General features: G+C 38.6%; 1 protein-coding gene across 1 annotated transcript; it reads right to left on the reverse strand.

Annotated features, from left to right (window-relative positions):
* Positions 1 to 7,182: 7,182 nt before the first annotated feature.
* On the reverse strand, positions 7,183 to 13,229 carry LOC117703831 (olfactory receptor 4B1-like). The gene is made up of 2 exons (XM_076929180.1): positions 13,208 to 13,229; positions 7,183 to 10,077 (listed from the first exon to the last, which is right to left on the reverse strand). The coding sequence occupies exon 2, from the start codon at positions 10,034 to 10,036 to the stop codon at positions 9,110 to 9,112; it is 927 nt and encodes a 308-aa protein (XP_076785295.1). The 5' UTR covers positions 10,037 to 10,077; positions 13,208 to 13,229; the 3' UTR covers positions 7,183 to 9,109.
* Between the last annotated feature and the right edge of the window lie 300 nt (positions 13,230 to 13,529).

Here is a 13,529-nt window from a genome sequence, read left to right on the forward strand (position 1 = left end):
CATACCTATGGTCACTTGATCTTTGACAAAGGAGCCAAAACCATCCAGTGGAAAAAAGACAGCATTTTCAACAAATGGTTCTGGTTCAACTGGAAGTCAGCATGTAGAAGAATGCAAATCGATCCTCAATCCATTCTTATCTCTTTGTACACAGCTCAAGTCTAAGTGGGTCAAGGACCTCCACATAAAACCAGATATGATGAATCAAATAAAAGAGAAAGTGGGGAAGAGCCTTTAATACATTGTCCCAGTAGAAAGTTTCCTGAACAGAACACCAATGGCTTATGCTCTATGATCAAGAATCAACAAATGGGACTGCATAAAATTGAAAAACTTCCATAGGCGAAGGATACTGTCAATAGGACAAAACGGCAACCAACAGATTAGGAAAAGATCATTGTCAACACTTCATTCAATAGAGGGCTAATATCCAATATATACAAAGAACTCAAGAAGTTAGACTTCAGAAAACCAAATAACCCTAATAAAAATGGGGTACAGAGCTAAACAAAGAATTCTCAACCAAGGAATCTCAAATGATCAAAAAGCACCTAAAGAAATGTTCAACATCTTTAGTCATTAGAGAAATGCAAATCAAAACAACCATGAGATTCTACCTCACACCAGTCAGAATGGCTAAAATCAAAAACTCATGTGACAACAGATGCTGGCGAAGATATGGAGAAACAGGAACATTCCTCCACTGTTGGTGGGATTGCAAGCTAGTATAACCACTCTGGAAATCAGTCTAGCAGTTCCTCAGAAAATTGGAAATAGTTCTACCTGAAGACCCAGCTATATTACTCCTGGCCATATACCCAAAAGATGATCCAACATATAACAAGGACACATGCTCCACTATATTCACAGCAGTCTTATTTATAATAGCCAGAATCTGGAAAGAACCCAGATGTCCCTCAACAGAGAAATGAATACAGAAGATGTGGTACATTTACACAATGGAGTACTACTCAGCTATTAAAAAAACAATTTCATAAAATTTTCAGGCAAATGGATGGAACTTGAAAATATCATCCTGAGTGAGGTAACCCAGTCACAAAAGAACACACATGGTATTTACTCACTGATAAGTGAATAATTAGTCAAAAAAGAAGCTCAGAATACCCATGATACAACTCACAGACCATATGAAACCCAAGAAAAAAGATCACACCAAAGTATGGATGCTACAGTCCTACTAAGTAGGGGAAAGAGAATAATCTCTGAGAAGTAGAGGAAGAGAAGGATCTGGGATGGCCCCCAGTTGAGGGATGGGACCACCTACCCACCTCAAAAATATTAATCCAGAATTCCTCCTGTCAAAAGGAAATGCTAGGACAAAGAGTGGAGTAGAAACTGAAGGAAAAGCCATCAAGAGACTGCCTCACCTAGGGATCCATCCCATCTGCTGACACCAAACCCAGACACTATCACTAATGCCAAGAAGTGCTTACTGACAGGACCCCATTATAGCTGTCCCCTGAGATTCTCTGCCAGAGCCAGACCAATACAGATGCAGATATACACAGCCAAACATTGGACTGAACTCAAGGACCCCAACGGAGAAGTTAGGGCAAGGACTGTAGGAGCTGAAGGGGTTTTCAACCTCATAGGAAGAACAAAAAATGTCAACCAACCAGAAACCTCCCCTAAAGCTCCCAAGAACTAAAGCACCAACAAAGAGTACACAGAGAGTACCCATGGCTCCAGCTGGATATGTAGCAGAAGATGGCCTTATCTGGCATCACTGGGAGGAGAGGAGAGCCTCTTGGTCCTGTGGAGGCTTGCTGACCCAGAATAGGGGGACACTAGGCCACTGAGGCAGAAGTGGGTGGGTAGGTGGGTGAGGGAGCACCCTCATAGAATCAGGGGGAGGGAGGACGGTATAGTGGGTTTGTGGATGGGAGACTGAGAATAGGGATAACATTTGAAATGTAAATAAATAAAATAACCAATAAAAATACTCTCTATGCAAATGCAACTGACAAAAAACTCAACCTTAAATAAAGATTAAACAAAAATGCACTAAATTAAAACTAATTATTAATAAGAAAACCATAAAACTTATTAAGATTTAAGAAAAAATTGCATATTCAAGTTGCATATTCAACTCCTGAATCAAAGCAAGGAATCACAAAAATAAATGAGCAAGATTAATTAGGGTTAGAGGAATCTATCCCATTTATCCATGGTAAAGAGCACTGATTGCTCTTCCAGATGGTCCAGAGACAGAACGTTTTTTATCTGGAAGGGAAGAGAAGTGGGGAAAAATGCGGAGGGGGCGGGGAATTAGGAAGTGGGAAGTGAACTTATGTGCCTTCACTTGGGTCTTTTTTTTTTTTTTTTTTTTTTTTTTTTTTTTTTTTTTTTTTTTTTGTAGTTGGGCCAATAGTTTCTTTCTTGTTTCTTTTTTTTATTGGGTATTTTATTTACATTTCAGATGTTATCCCCTTTCCTCATTACCCCGCACCCAGAAGCCCCCCCATTCCATCCCCCCACCTCCTGCTTCTATGAGGATATTCCCCCACCCACCCACCCACCCACTCACACCCCCCTGCCCTCGAATTCCCCCACACTGGGGCATCCAGCCTTCAGGGGAGCAATAGTTTCTTGATATTGTTTATTTTCTCAAAAAACTAAATTTTAGATTTATTGGTTCTTTGTAATGTTTTCTTTATTTCCGTTTCATTGATTTCTATCTGGTGTTTTGGGTTTTTTGATTTTGGGGTTTTTTGGGGTTTTTTTTTGTTTTGTTTTGTTTTGTTTCTTGCTGTCAACTGGGCTTAAATTTGGTTTAAATTTTTATCATTATCATCACATCATCAATATTATTATTACTTTCATTTTTTTTACAGTCCAGTTGGTACCCTCCTCCAGTCAGCTCTCCAACAGTCCCTCATCCCATTCCTCTTCCCCTTTGTCTCCAAAAGGATGTCTCCAACCCCTCACCCCACCCCAACCTCCGCCAGACCTACCCACTCCCTGGGGCCTCAAGTCTCTCAATGGTTAGGAGCATCTTTTCTCATTAAGGCCAAAACAGGCAGTCCTCTGCTGTATATGTGTCGGAGGCCTCGTACCAGCTAGAGTATGCTACCTGGCTGGTGACTCAGCGTCTGAAAGATCTCAGGGGTCTGGGTTAGTTGAGACTGCTGGTCTTCCTATGGGGTCACCCTACTCCTCAGCTTCTTACAGCTTTTTCCTAACTCAACCACAGAGGTCCCCAACTTCAGTCCATTGTTTAGGTGTAAGTATCTGTGTCTGTCTAAGTTAGGTTGGGCCTCTCAGAGGACAGCCATGCTAGGCTCCTGTCTGAAGCACATCATAGCATCAGTAATATGAGTTTCATCATTAAATTATGTATTTGTACTCTTTCTAATTTTTTTAATATAGGCACTCAGAACTATACATTTTCCTAATAGAACTGCTTTTAATGTGTCCCAGCATTTTGTTGTATTGTGTTTTTATGTTCATTTATTTCCAGGAAGATTTTCTTTCTTGATTTTTTTTCTTTGACCCATTCATTAATAGTAATAAATTGCTTAATTTCCATGACTTGGTTTATTTTACTAGTGGTTGTTTTTGCTGTCAACTTACATTTACTGTGGACAGATAGGATACTAGGAGTAATTTAAATCTTTTTGAATTTGAATTTGTTTCCTATGATCTATTTTACAAAAATTCCCATGTGTTGCTGAGTAGAATGTGTATTCTTTGGTACCTGGGTGGATATTCTGCCAAGATCTGCTAAGTGCCTGTGATGTATGATGTCAATTAATTCTGGTGTTTAGTTTTTGTCCAGATGGCCTGTCTATTAGGGAAAGTGGGATATTGAAATCCCCTTTTATTGGTGGATTTATGTTCATCTGTGTCTTTAAATCCAATAGTAGAATTTTTATAAAATTGGGAGCCCCAGAGTGCAATGCATATATGTTTAGGATACTAATACTTTCTTGGTTAACTGTTCTCTTGATTGGGATAAAGTGTCTTTATCTCTTCTAATTAGTTTTAGTTCGGAGTCCATTTTGTCACATTCTGGGGATAGCAAACCCTGCTTGTTCTCTGGTCACTTTTGAGCCAAGTACTTTTGTCTCTCCTTTTACTCTAAGGTTGTGTCTGTCCTTACAACAAAGGTGCATTTATTGTAAGCAACAGATTACAACAATGGATATTGTTTCTTGATCCATTCAGTCTGTGTCTTTTGATTAGAGAATTGAAGTTATTGATATTTGTGATGATTTGAATGATAATGGCCATCATTGCCTCATATGTTTGAATATTTAGTCACCAGGGAGTAGAACTGTTTGAGAAGGATTAGAAGGCATCACTTTATTGGAGTAGGTGTGGTCTTGTTGAAGGAGGTGTGTCATTTTGGAGTGGGCTTTGTTTCCAAAGCCAAGACCATGCCCAATCTCTTTTTTTGCCTAATGCTGAAGACCAGGATATAAAGCTCTCAGATACTATCCCATAGCCATGCCTGTCTCCTTCCTGCCATGATCACCATGGACTAACTCCCTAAAACTGCAAACAAGCTCCCAAATTAAATATTGGCTTTTATAAGAATTGCAATGATTATGGTGTCTTTTCACAGCGATTGAACACTGACTAAGACAATATTTAAAGTTACCTAAATTATGTTAATTGTGGTCACTGCATTGTGGGTTTTTTTTTTTTTTTTTTTTTTGAGGCTTTGTGTTTTTTTCCTAGTTTCTCATCTATACCCATTCCTCTCTTCAGCACAAAATTCTTCTTCCTGTACTTTCTTGAGATTTGGTTAGTTTGATATAAGTTTCTTAGACTGTTTATGTCATGGACATTTTTCCTTCTCCTTCGATTACTGAGGATAGTTTGATAACTATATTAATCTATGCTGGCCACCATAGTCTTTTTGGAGTTAGAATGCATTTGTCCAGACTCTTCTGGCTTTCAAATTTTTAATGAGAATTCAGCTGTTATTCTGATAAATTTTCTCTCTTTTTTTATTTTCTATTTTATTTATTTACATTTTAAATGTTATCCCCCTTCCCAGTTTCCCCTCCTCAAACACCCTATCCCATTCCCCCATTCTCCCTGCTTCTATGAGGAAGCTCCCCCACCACCCACTTACTCCAGCCTCACCACCCTAGCATTCCTGTATGTTGGGGCATCGAGTCTCCACAGGACCAAGGGCCTCCCCCCACAATTGATGCCCAGGAAGGCCATCCTCTGCTATATAAGCAGCTAGAGCCAAGGGTCCCTCCATGTGTACTCTTTGGTTTGTGGTTTAGTCCCTGGGAACTCTGGGGGTCTGGTTACTTGATGATGTTGTTCTTCCTATGAGGTTGCAAATCCCTTCAGCCTCTTTAGTCCTCCATCTAACTCCACCACTGTGGTCCCTGTGCTAAGTCCAATGGTTGGCTACAAGCATCCATATCTGTATTGGTCAGGTTCTGGCTTGCATTTTTTTTCTCTTGCAGTTTTCAATACACTTTCTGTGTTATGCATACTTAGTGTTTTAACTATGATATGCTGTTGGGAATTTCTTTTCTGGTCTTGTCTATTTGATGTTCTGTGTGTTTCTTGTATGGGTGTGTCTTTCCTTAGTTTAGAAAAGTTTGCTTCTATGATCTTGTTGAATGTCTGGATTAATACCATTGGCTTTGGGGTCTTTCTCCTTCATCTATGCCTATAATTTAAAGGTTTGGGGTTTTATCATGGTATCTCATATTTATTATATATACTTTCCTGTAGTTATTTCTTAATTTTTTTCATATTGCTTTCCTATTTGACCTAGAATCCCTATTTTACCTTCAAGTCCTGGTTTTCTATATTCTGGTTGATTCTTTCTACTTGTAAGGTTTTCCTTTGAGTTTTCTGTCTTAATTAATGAGTTTTTCACTTCCATCTTCATTTCAGATTGTGTCCTCCTTGGTGTTTTGATCTCCTTATTAAATTGCATAAATTCAATTACATAGTCCTAGATTGTCATCAATTTCTGTCAGTTTTATGTTTGTGGTTTTTTTGGGCATCACGCTAGCATTTTTTCTTTAAGAATTTTCTCCTTAATTTCATTCAGATGTCTCTTTGTGTCTTCTTTAAACTCCTTGAATTCTTTAATGAAATTTATGATTGTTCTTTTAAATTCTGTTTCCTAGAGTTCATCTCTGTAACTCTCATTTGTAAACATGTCTATATTACTGGGAAGATTTGGAGAGAATACACTGGCTTGATTTTTCATGTAGTTGGTAATCTTGCAATGCAATCTGGCATGTGGCTTTCTTTGTTAGTTATTATGTTGTATTTTTTGTAGACAGAGTAGGTTGTAGAAGATAATCTGTAGGTATTCGCTGGGTCTAGAGATTAGAAGTACCTTGAGAAAGGATTGAGTTGGAATGCAAGATGGGTTTCCTATTCCAAGCTTGGAGTAGCAAGGGATAGATCTATCTGGGTGGAAAAGTTTCATTTCACATTAGAGAGCCATGTGGTTTGGAAAATATGTAGTAAGAATCCTGGCCCAAGCCTAGAGCTCCTTTTCCATGTATGTAAGGAAGACTGGACTAAGCTGGTGTACTAGTTATGGGACCTAGGCTGGTGATTTGTAGGAAAGGTATATCTGGGGATATCAGGAATACTCACAAGGCTAAACCTTGGTAGAGAATATGGGGAGCCTGGAGTCTAGATACCAAGTGATGTGATGAAGGAAGCACAGAAGGTGCATGTGGGTGGTTCCACGTAGAGCAAGGCCTATTGGAGCCCTAGAGCTTGGCTGTTGAAGAGGCCTAGGTGACCAGACTATGCTAGAACACTTGGTATGGCAACTCTGGCAGGTTGTGGGAATATAAGGATGATATATGTATAATTAAAGGTACTCACCATGCTAGACCCTGGAGGAGAATATGATAAGTCTGGGTATTTACAGAGTGGTGAAAATGTAAAGAAATATATGGGTTTTTTCTTACAGAATAGGCACTTAAAAATACTTCTCAAGATTTTTATAAAATTAACCTTGTATTTATCTGGGCATAGGGGTACATGTATGTCACAGGGCATGAGTAGATCTGAGAGAACAACTTTCCAGTGTTAGTTCTCCCCTTCTACCATGTGGAATCTGGGGATCAAACTCAGGTCATCAGATTTGGTGGCAATCACTTTTATGTCTCACTGCTTTTATCTACAGCATCAAATAACTGAAATAAATCCAGTGTCTACCAATGAAAAAATTTTTATTTACTGTGATGTATTCCTGCAATGGCACATCACTTAATAAAAAGAATAACAAATTATTATAAATGCACAATACAGATGAGTTTCAAAAACATTAAAATCAGAGAAAAAAGGACAAATTCAAAAGAGTGCAACCATAGTGCTAGTATTTATATGAACATATCAAGACTCAACTAATATATGATAATATAAATGAGAGCAGCAGCTTCTGTTGGGTGGGTAGGAAGTTGTTTGCATGAAAGGACACAAGAGAAGCTTTCATCTCTTCTCATGGATGCCAAGGAAACAGTGTGTACATTCAACAAAAAAATCATTCAACCATTGAGAATTACTGATTGTGAATGAAGCTCCAGCACCCATCTTAGGACATGAGGTAAACACAAAAATGAAAGTGCTTGGTGATAGACAAACATGACAGAGAATGGTTCTACCCTGAATCATTTACTTCTGCACTTCTCTCTTATTTCTGATTCTGCTTTTTGCAACCAAAACCTAATATAAATGACATTTAAATCTCTAAACCTCTGCATTCAGAATGATTAATTACTACTTTATTAACATTGTAGAATTGCTTTGAAGATTTTAAGAAGTAATGGATATGAAAAGGCTTTGAAATACACAAACGCTGTTTACTCAGAAAGAATGGGCACCAGCCACTCCAACAACAAATTCAAATAAAGATGAGGGGCATCTCTATGCAGTTTGTAAAGTTGATAGCTTTTCATTGCAAGATACTATTAGCACCACTGTAATAGCTATAGCTCAACTAAGCTAACTTCTAAGAAAATTCTTCCTTGGTTCCTGGTATCCTCATACTGACCCAGTCCCTTCACAAATGATTAATAAATATTGCATCACCTTGATATCTCTATTCATTGTGTAGCTCAGTTCCTATTGTGTGTGACTTATCATGTAAGGTTACCTGAAAAAAAAAAACAAATGTAGAGAGTGAAGTACAAGCGGCTCACCCAATCTGGTCAGCCTAGGGAATAAATACATGTGAACAATCAGGAAAGGAGTCCTAGGACTTCTTGTAAAATTGCAGGGAGACAAGGAAAAACATGTACTTCTGCCAATGGATGCTAAGATCCCATCACATATAATAGCATGATAACATCAGAAGAAAAATGAATAAAGCTAAGGCTACAGAGATGATAGGTACCAGATTAGGATTCCCTCTGTGAACTGTGGTTCCCCAGAAAAAGCTAGATTGTGTTTAAGATCCTAAAACACTGACTGATTAGAAGTTTACAGTTATGGAGAATTGGGATGTGGTAGATCCATGACAAATTATTATGGATTAACTTTAGAGTCATTAACAGCTATCCGTTGTCCACCACTGTACCTAATCTAATGTTCTTGTGACTATTGCATAAATCTTTGAGGTATGTATTAACAGACTACCATCTTCACCAACTCAAAAACTAAGACTGTTACCATATATCATCTGAAGACAAGAACAGAGATTCCCCCAGCACTGTCCCATAACCTATCAACCTGATGTTCTTACCAATGTATTTTTAAAGTGCCTTGATTTATTACTTTTATTTTCTATGAGCCTGTTACCACAGTGAAACGTGGTATTTGGTATAACCTGAATCAACATTCTCACACTTTACTCATATTGGCTCAAGAATAAACTATTTCATTCCTTTCAATATGAGAACTTTATATCAACACATTACAGGAGTTCTAATCAGAAAGCTTACACAATATAGATCACAGGAAAAGAGATGTAAAATAGTCCCATTTGAACATACTCCAAAATACTGATACCTATGACATGATGGAAATCAAATTTTAAAAAGACCATGAGCATGCAGATTTTAATCTGTCCCTTCACTGATGATTAAAGTCAGATTCAAGTCCTAGTCAGAGTCGTGTGGTTGATTGTTTCATGCCGTTAATTTTATCGCAGACTTGAGCTCACTTTTTTCCCCCACAAATTTCTCACAGCGTTTTTCACCTCTGCATTTCTAAGTGTGTAGATGATGGGGTTCAGCATGGGGGTGATGACCGTGTAGAACACAGCCACAAGCTTGTCTTCAGTGTAGGTGGAGGCAGGTCTCAAGTAGAGGAAGATGGCGGGTCCAAAGAACAAGACAACCACCATGATGTGAGATGCACAGGTAGATAGAGCCTTACGCCTCCCCTCAGCAGAATGGTTCCTCAAGTTATACAGGATAACAACATAAGAGGACACCAAGAAAAGGAAGGAAAATACAGAAAATAATCCACTGTTAACAAACATAATAACCCCTACCACAAAAGTGTCAGTGCAGGCCAACTTAAATAAGGGATGGAGGTCACAAAAATAGTGGTCAATCACATTGGGACCACAGAAGGGCAAAGGAATAGTGATGAAAATCTGAATTATAGAATGAAAGAATCCCCCCACCCAGGAACCAGCCACCAGCCGATGACATTTGGGCCTACTCATGATAGTTGTGTAGTAGAGAGGTTTGCAGATGGCCACATAGCGGTCATAAGCCATCACTGTAAGCAAGAGAATCTCAGTGACCCCAAAGAAGTGGAAGAAGAAAATCTGAGCCAGGCAGCCCTTCAGAGAGATGGTTTTAATCTTGTTAAGTAAGTCAGTGATGAACTTAGGGACAACAGTAGAGGAGTAGAGGATCTCCACCAAGGACAAGTAGCTGAGGAAGAAATACATGGGGGAATACAGACTCTTACTGATGTTGACTGTCACAACAATGAGGCCGTTGCCCAGCACTGTGGCCAGGTACACGGGAAGGAAGAGCACAAAGCACACCTTCTGTACCTCTGGATCCTGAAAAAGGCCAGTGATGATCAACTCAGTCACGTTTACACTGGCCATGGGTTCAGTTTAAGTGTGCTGGATACTAGCAGTCGAGGGACCTGAAATAAAACAAGCAATAATTGTGACACTATTCACATTGTTTATTTTAGGAAGAATATTGCTGTGTGGCAGAAACAAGAGGAATAGCCTTAAAAGAGAAAGAGAAGTCAGACATTGATAGAAGCTAAAAGAAACTAACTCAAAAGGCTAATGCTTTTAAGGAAACCTTACTCAGCAGCAAATTACATTGAGATCCAAGGGCACAACAAGCAATGTGCTTAAATTCAGTATGGCATGTGCTATAAAAATAAGAATGGTAATTTAGTACAAGGCTTTAGAGTCACCAGGAATACCCAGTCACCTAAGAAATCAAGTTGCTGAATAGGGAGACAACGCAGAATCACCTTTCCCATATCCTCACTCACAAGCACAGGGAAAAGACATGGTCAGAGTTAGGAATGCAGATGGTGGAACTATGTTGTGATTTCACAGATGTTCTAGGGGCAAGTTGGACCTAGAAAGTGTTCTGATGATTTCATTACCCTTCAGACTGCCTGACTTTGCAGCTTTGATGTCAATGTTTCATTGGCATGCCTTTCCAGTCAGCCCCATTGCATTAATTTGATCTACACCAGATCCCTAGTGTGCCCTATCCTCCCCATTTTTGCTGCTATTTCCTCATACTCAGAAAGCTGATACCTAAATTGCCAAAGTCTTAGGTCTCCAGATGCCCAGCCCTACCCTTCCTGTAACAGAAATCAGAAAATTGCTTTACCACACATTCTTCCTTCCTGAGGTCACTCTGCTATCTCAGAATAACCAGGGCAAGCCTGAGTTCCTCTCACTACTTTGTAATGACCTGCTACCTAGGAATAACCAGGGAAACTCTGAATTCCTTTAAATGGCTTTTAATAGCTTTAAAATCTGAGCCACCTCAACAATTCTTTTTCTTACCCAGCAAACATCAACTTAAGTGTTTTGAAGTCAGAGTCCCATCCACCTCCACAAACCTACCCTGTTGATTGGCACCAGAAACACCCGCCCCTGTTTTTTCCAGCCCTATGCGTCTTCTTGGACCAAAATCAGTCCTGTTGGTTCAGTGAGTTTGTATAAATTACACAGTCCCACATATATCTTCTCCTCTCTAGGCACTAGGGAAATGCTTCAACCATTTCCCTTATGTAAAAATCTAACTACACTTCTTCTCTACTAAAACCTACCAACTGTCTCCACTGCCCTCATCATGAGTTTTGATATCTTCAGAGGAAATGGAAGAGCCTTCTTAAACTAACTGTAAACTCTTTACACCTTTATTGTCATCCCCTAACTGAACACTAAAAATCTTTGTTGAAACATAAGTGCCCTTCCCTCTTTCTTCAGCACATCTTTCTTCCTAAGTTGTACAATGAACGGCACTGGTATAATAATGAAGCTCCATGGCTTTCTGTTCCAATAGTAACCCCTCATGTTTCTTTCAGCAAAATTAATAGACTCTTTTATTATTTCAGCTTTTTCTTTATATATCTTACTAAAAAATACATTATCTACTATTGAAATCATGATAAATTATTTTGTAATTTTATCTTGAGTTAATAGAAAAGAATGTCATTTCAAAGCTACCTAAAATTATCAAACATTTATAACTACTTTATATGCATTAATATATTCAGCATGTACAACAAACCTGTGCAGTTGGTGTGAATATTCACAGAGAAGAGAATAAATTGTCTAGGTTTACATAGCACCAAAGACAGGATTTGAAAACTGTCAATCAGAATACAATACCTGTGTTCTGTAACTACCACACTAAACCTAATGAGAATAGGGTACATGTGTAGCACAAAAGTAAATAGAAATACAAACGACCAACTATTAGAAGCAAGGGATACGTTTATTTGACAGTCCAAACACATAACTGTCGTCTGATTGTCTGTCGATCTATTCCTGATCTATTACACAAATGAAAGTAAATTTACTAAAACCACTCTGAGACACTCAAAGATGAGGGAAATCATGTAAGGACCCATGTTTCCAAGCTTCATCAACAAGAGGGGAATGCAAAGTAGCTTTCCTCTTTGAAAAATAACTCTGTCTGTCTGTCTGTCTGTCTGTCTGTCTGTCTGTCATCTCAGCCTTTTCTGTATTTCTTCTCTCTCTAACCCCCACTTCTTTGTCCCTACTCCTTTGCATAGCTAATAATAAATACATCCTCTTCATCCATAATGGTGTCTCACCTAGAAATATAGAAGACAAAGTGTCCAGGATATATGAAAGTATAAATCAGAAAATGAGCATGTAGCAGATATACCAAGTAGTCTCTTAGAATTTGCATTGCAAGTGTTACCGTGCCTGAGAAAAACATAAAGCAGAGTCTTGTGTGAAAATTATGTCTAACCATTACACACACAGAGAGAGAGAGACAGAAAGAGAGAGAGAGAGAGAGAGAGAGAGAGAGAGAGAGAGAGAGTTTAACAAATTTAATAAATGAACTCTGAATCTAAGAACAAAATACATGTCTAGCATCATGTGGCTGCTAAAAATTTTTGGTCTTTTTTTATAGGCACATCATCCACCTTTAAGTCAGAAGAGCGGCTGTGCACTTGCTCTGCCTTGGAGCAAAGTGTTGAATAAGATGGAAATGAAAGACACTCAAGATGCACCTAACATGAACTTCATAATGCAGCTGAGATGGGGATGATCACTGTATTCTTCCCATTAAATTCTTAGAAAATAAAGTCACTTTACAAAGAGCACCACCATACAACAGATACCTCACCAATGACACAGTGCACCAAGTCCAGATCAGTATCAGCTAACCCCTCTAAGGGTGATGCAGAAAGAAATAAAAGACATATTTTACTTCCTGTTCATAGATGAAGTACAGAGAGAAGTCAGTTAGCTTTCCAAGCCCATACTCTAGTTACTTCCAGTTATTGATTTAAAAATTGGTGCTCCCTTCATAATATCTACCTGCTTCCTGAAGGAACTGGGTAGTGGTACGACTATGACTCAAGAACAAATCACCAGTGGTATTGGGAGCTTTATAAAACAAGATAGATAACACTTAAGATGAATCACAAAGAAAACTCACGGGAAAGGGGTAAATCAATGATAATAGATGGGTTTAAGAAATAAGAGCCACGAATTTAAAATCCCTGAAACTGTAAGATCCTGTTGTGAGAATCCTACCTCCTCATTCAGACTCCAAGAGTTGTGAATAAGAGATCCGAACCTTGAACTATTTAAACTAAATTATGCTATACACTGCAGTCAAGAGACCAACTTCCCCATAGAATTCCTGTTCTCTAGAGTAAAACTTTGCCAAACGGAGTATGATGTAAGGACAGGATAAAATTGTTTCAATTAATTCTGTGCCTTAGCATAACATTTTAGTAATGCAGTGGAAAGGTAATGAAAGAAACAACTTTAAAGGATATTTCTCCCACACATTTCCCCTGGAAATAAATATTAGATTATAAATGACATAGCCCTAGGACACTAACTCTGGGTA

This window comes from Arvicanthis niloticus, chromosome 2 (assembly GCF_011762505.2).
Source record: "Arvicanthis niloticus isolate mArvNil1 chromosome 2, mArvNil1.pat.X, whole genome shotgun sequence".
In the NCBI taxonomy this organism is placed as follows: domain Eukaryota; kingdom Metazoa; phylum Chordata; class Mammalia; order Rodentia; family Muridae; genus Arvicanthis; species Arvicanthis niloticus.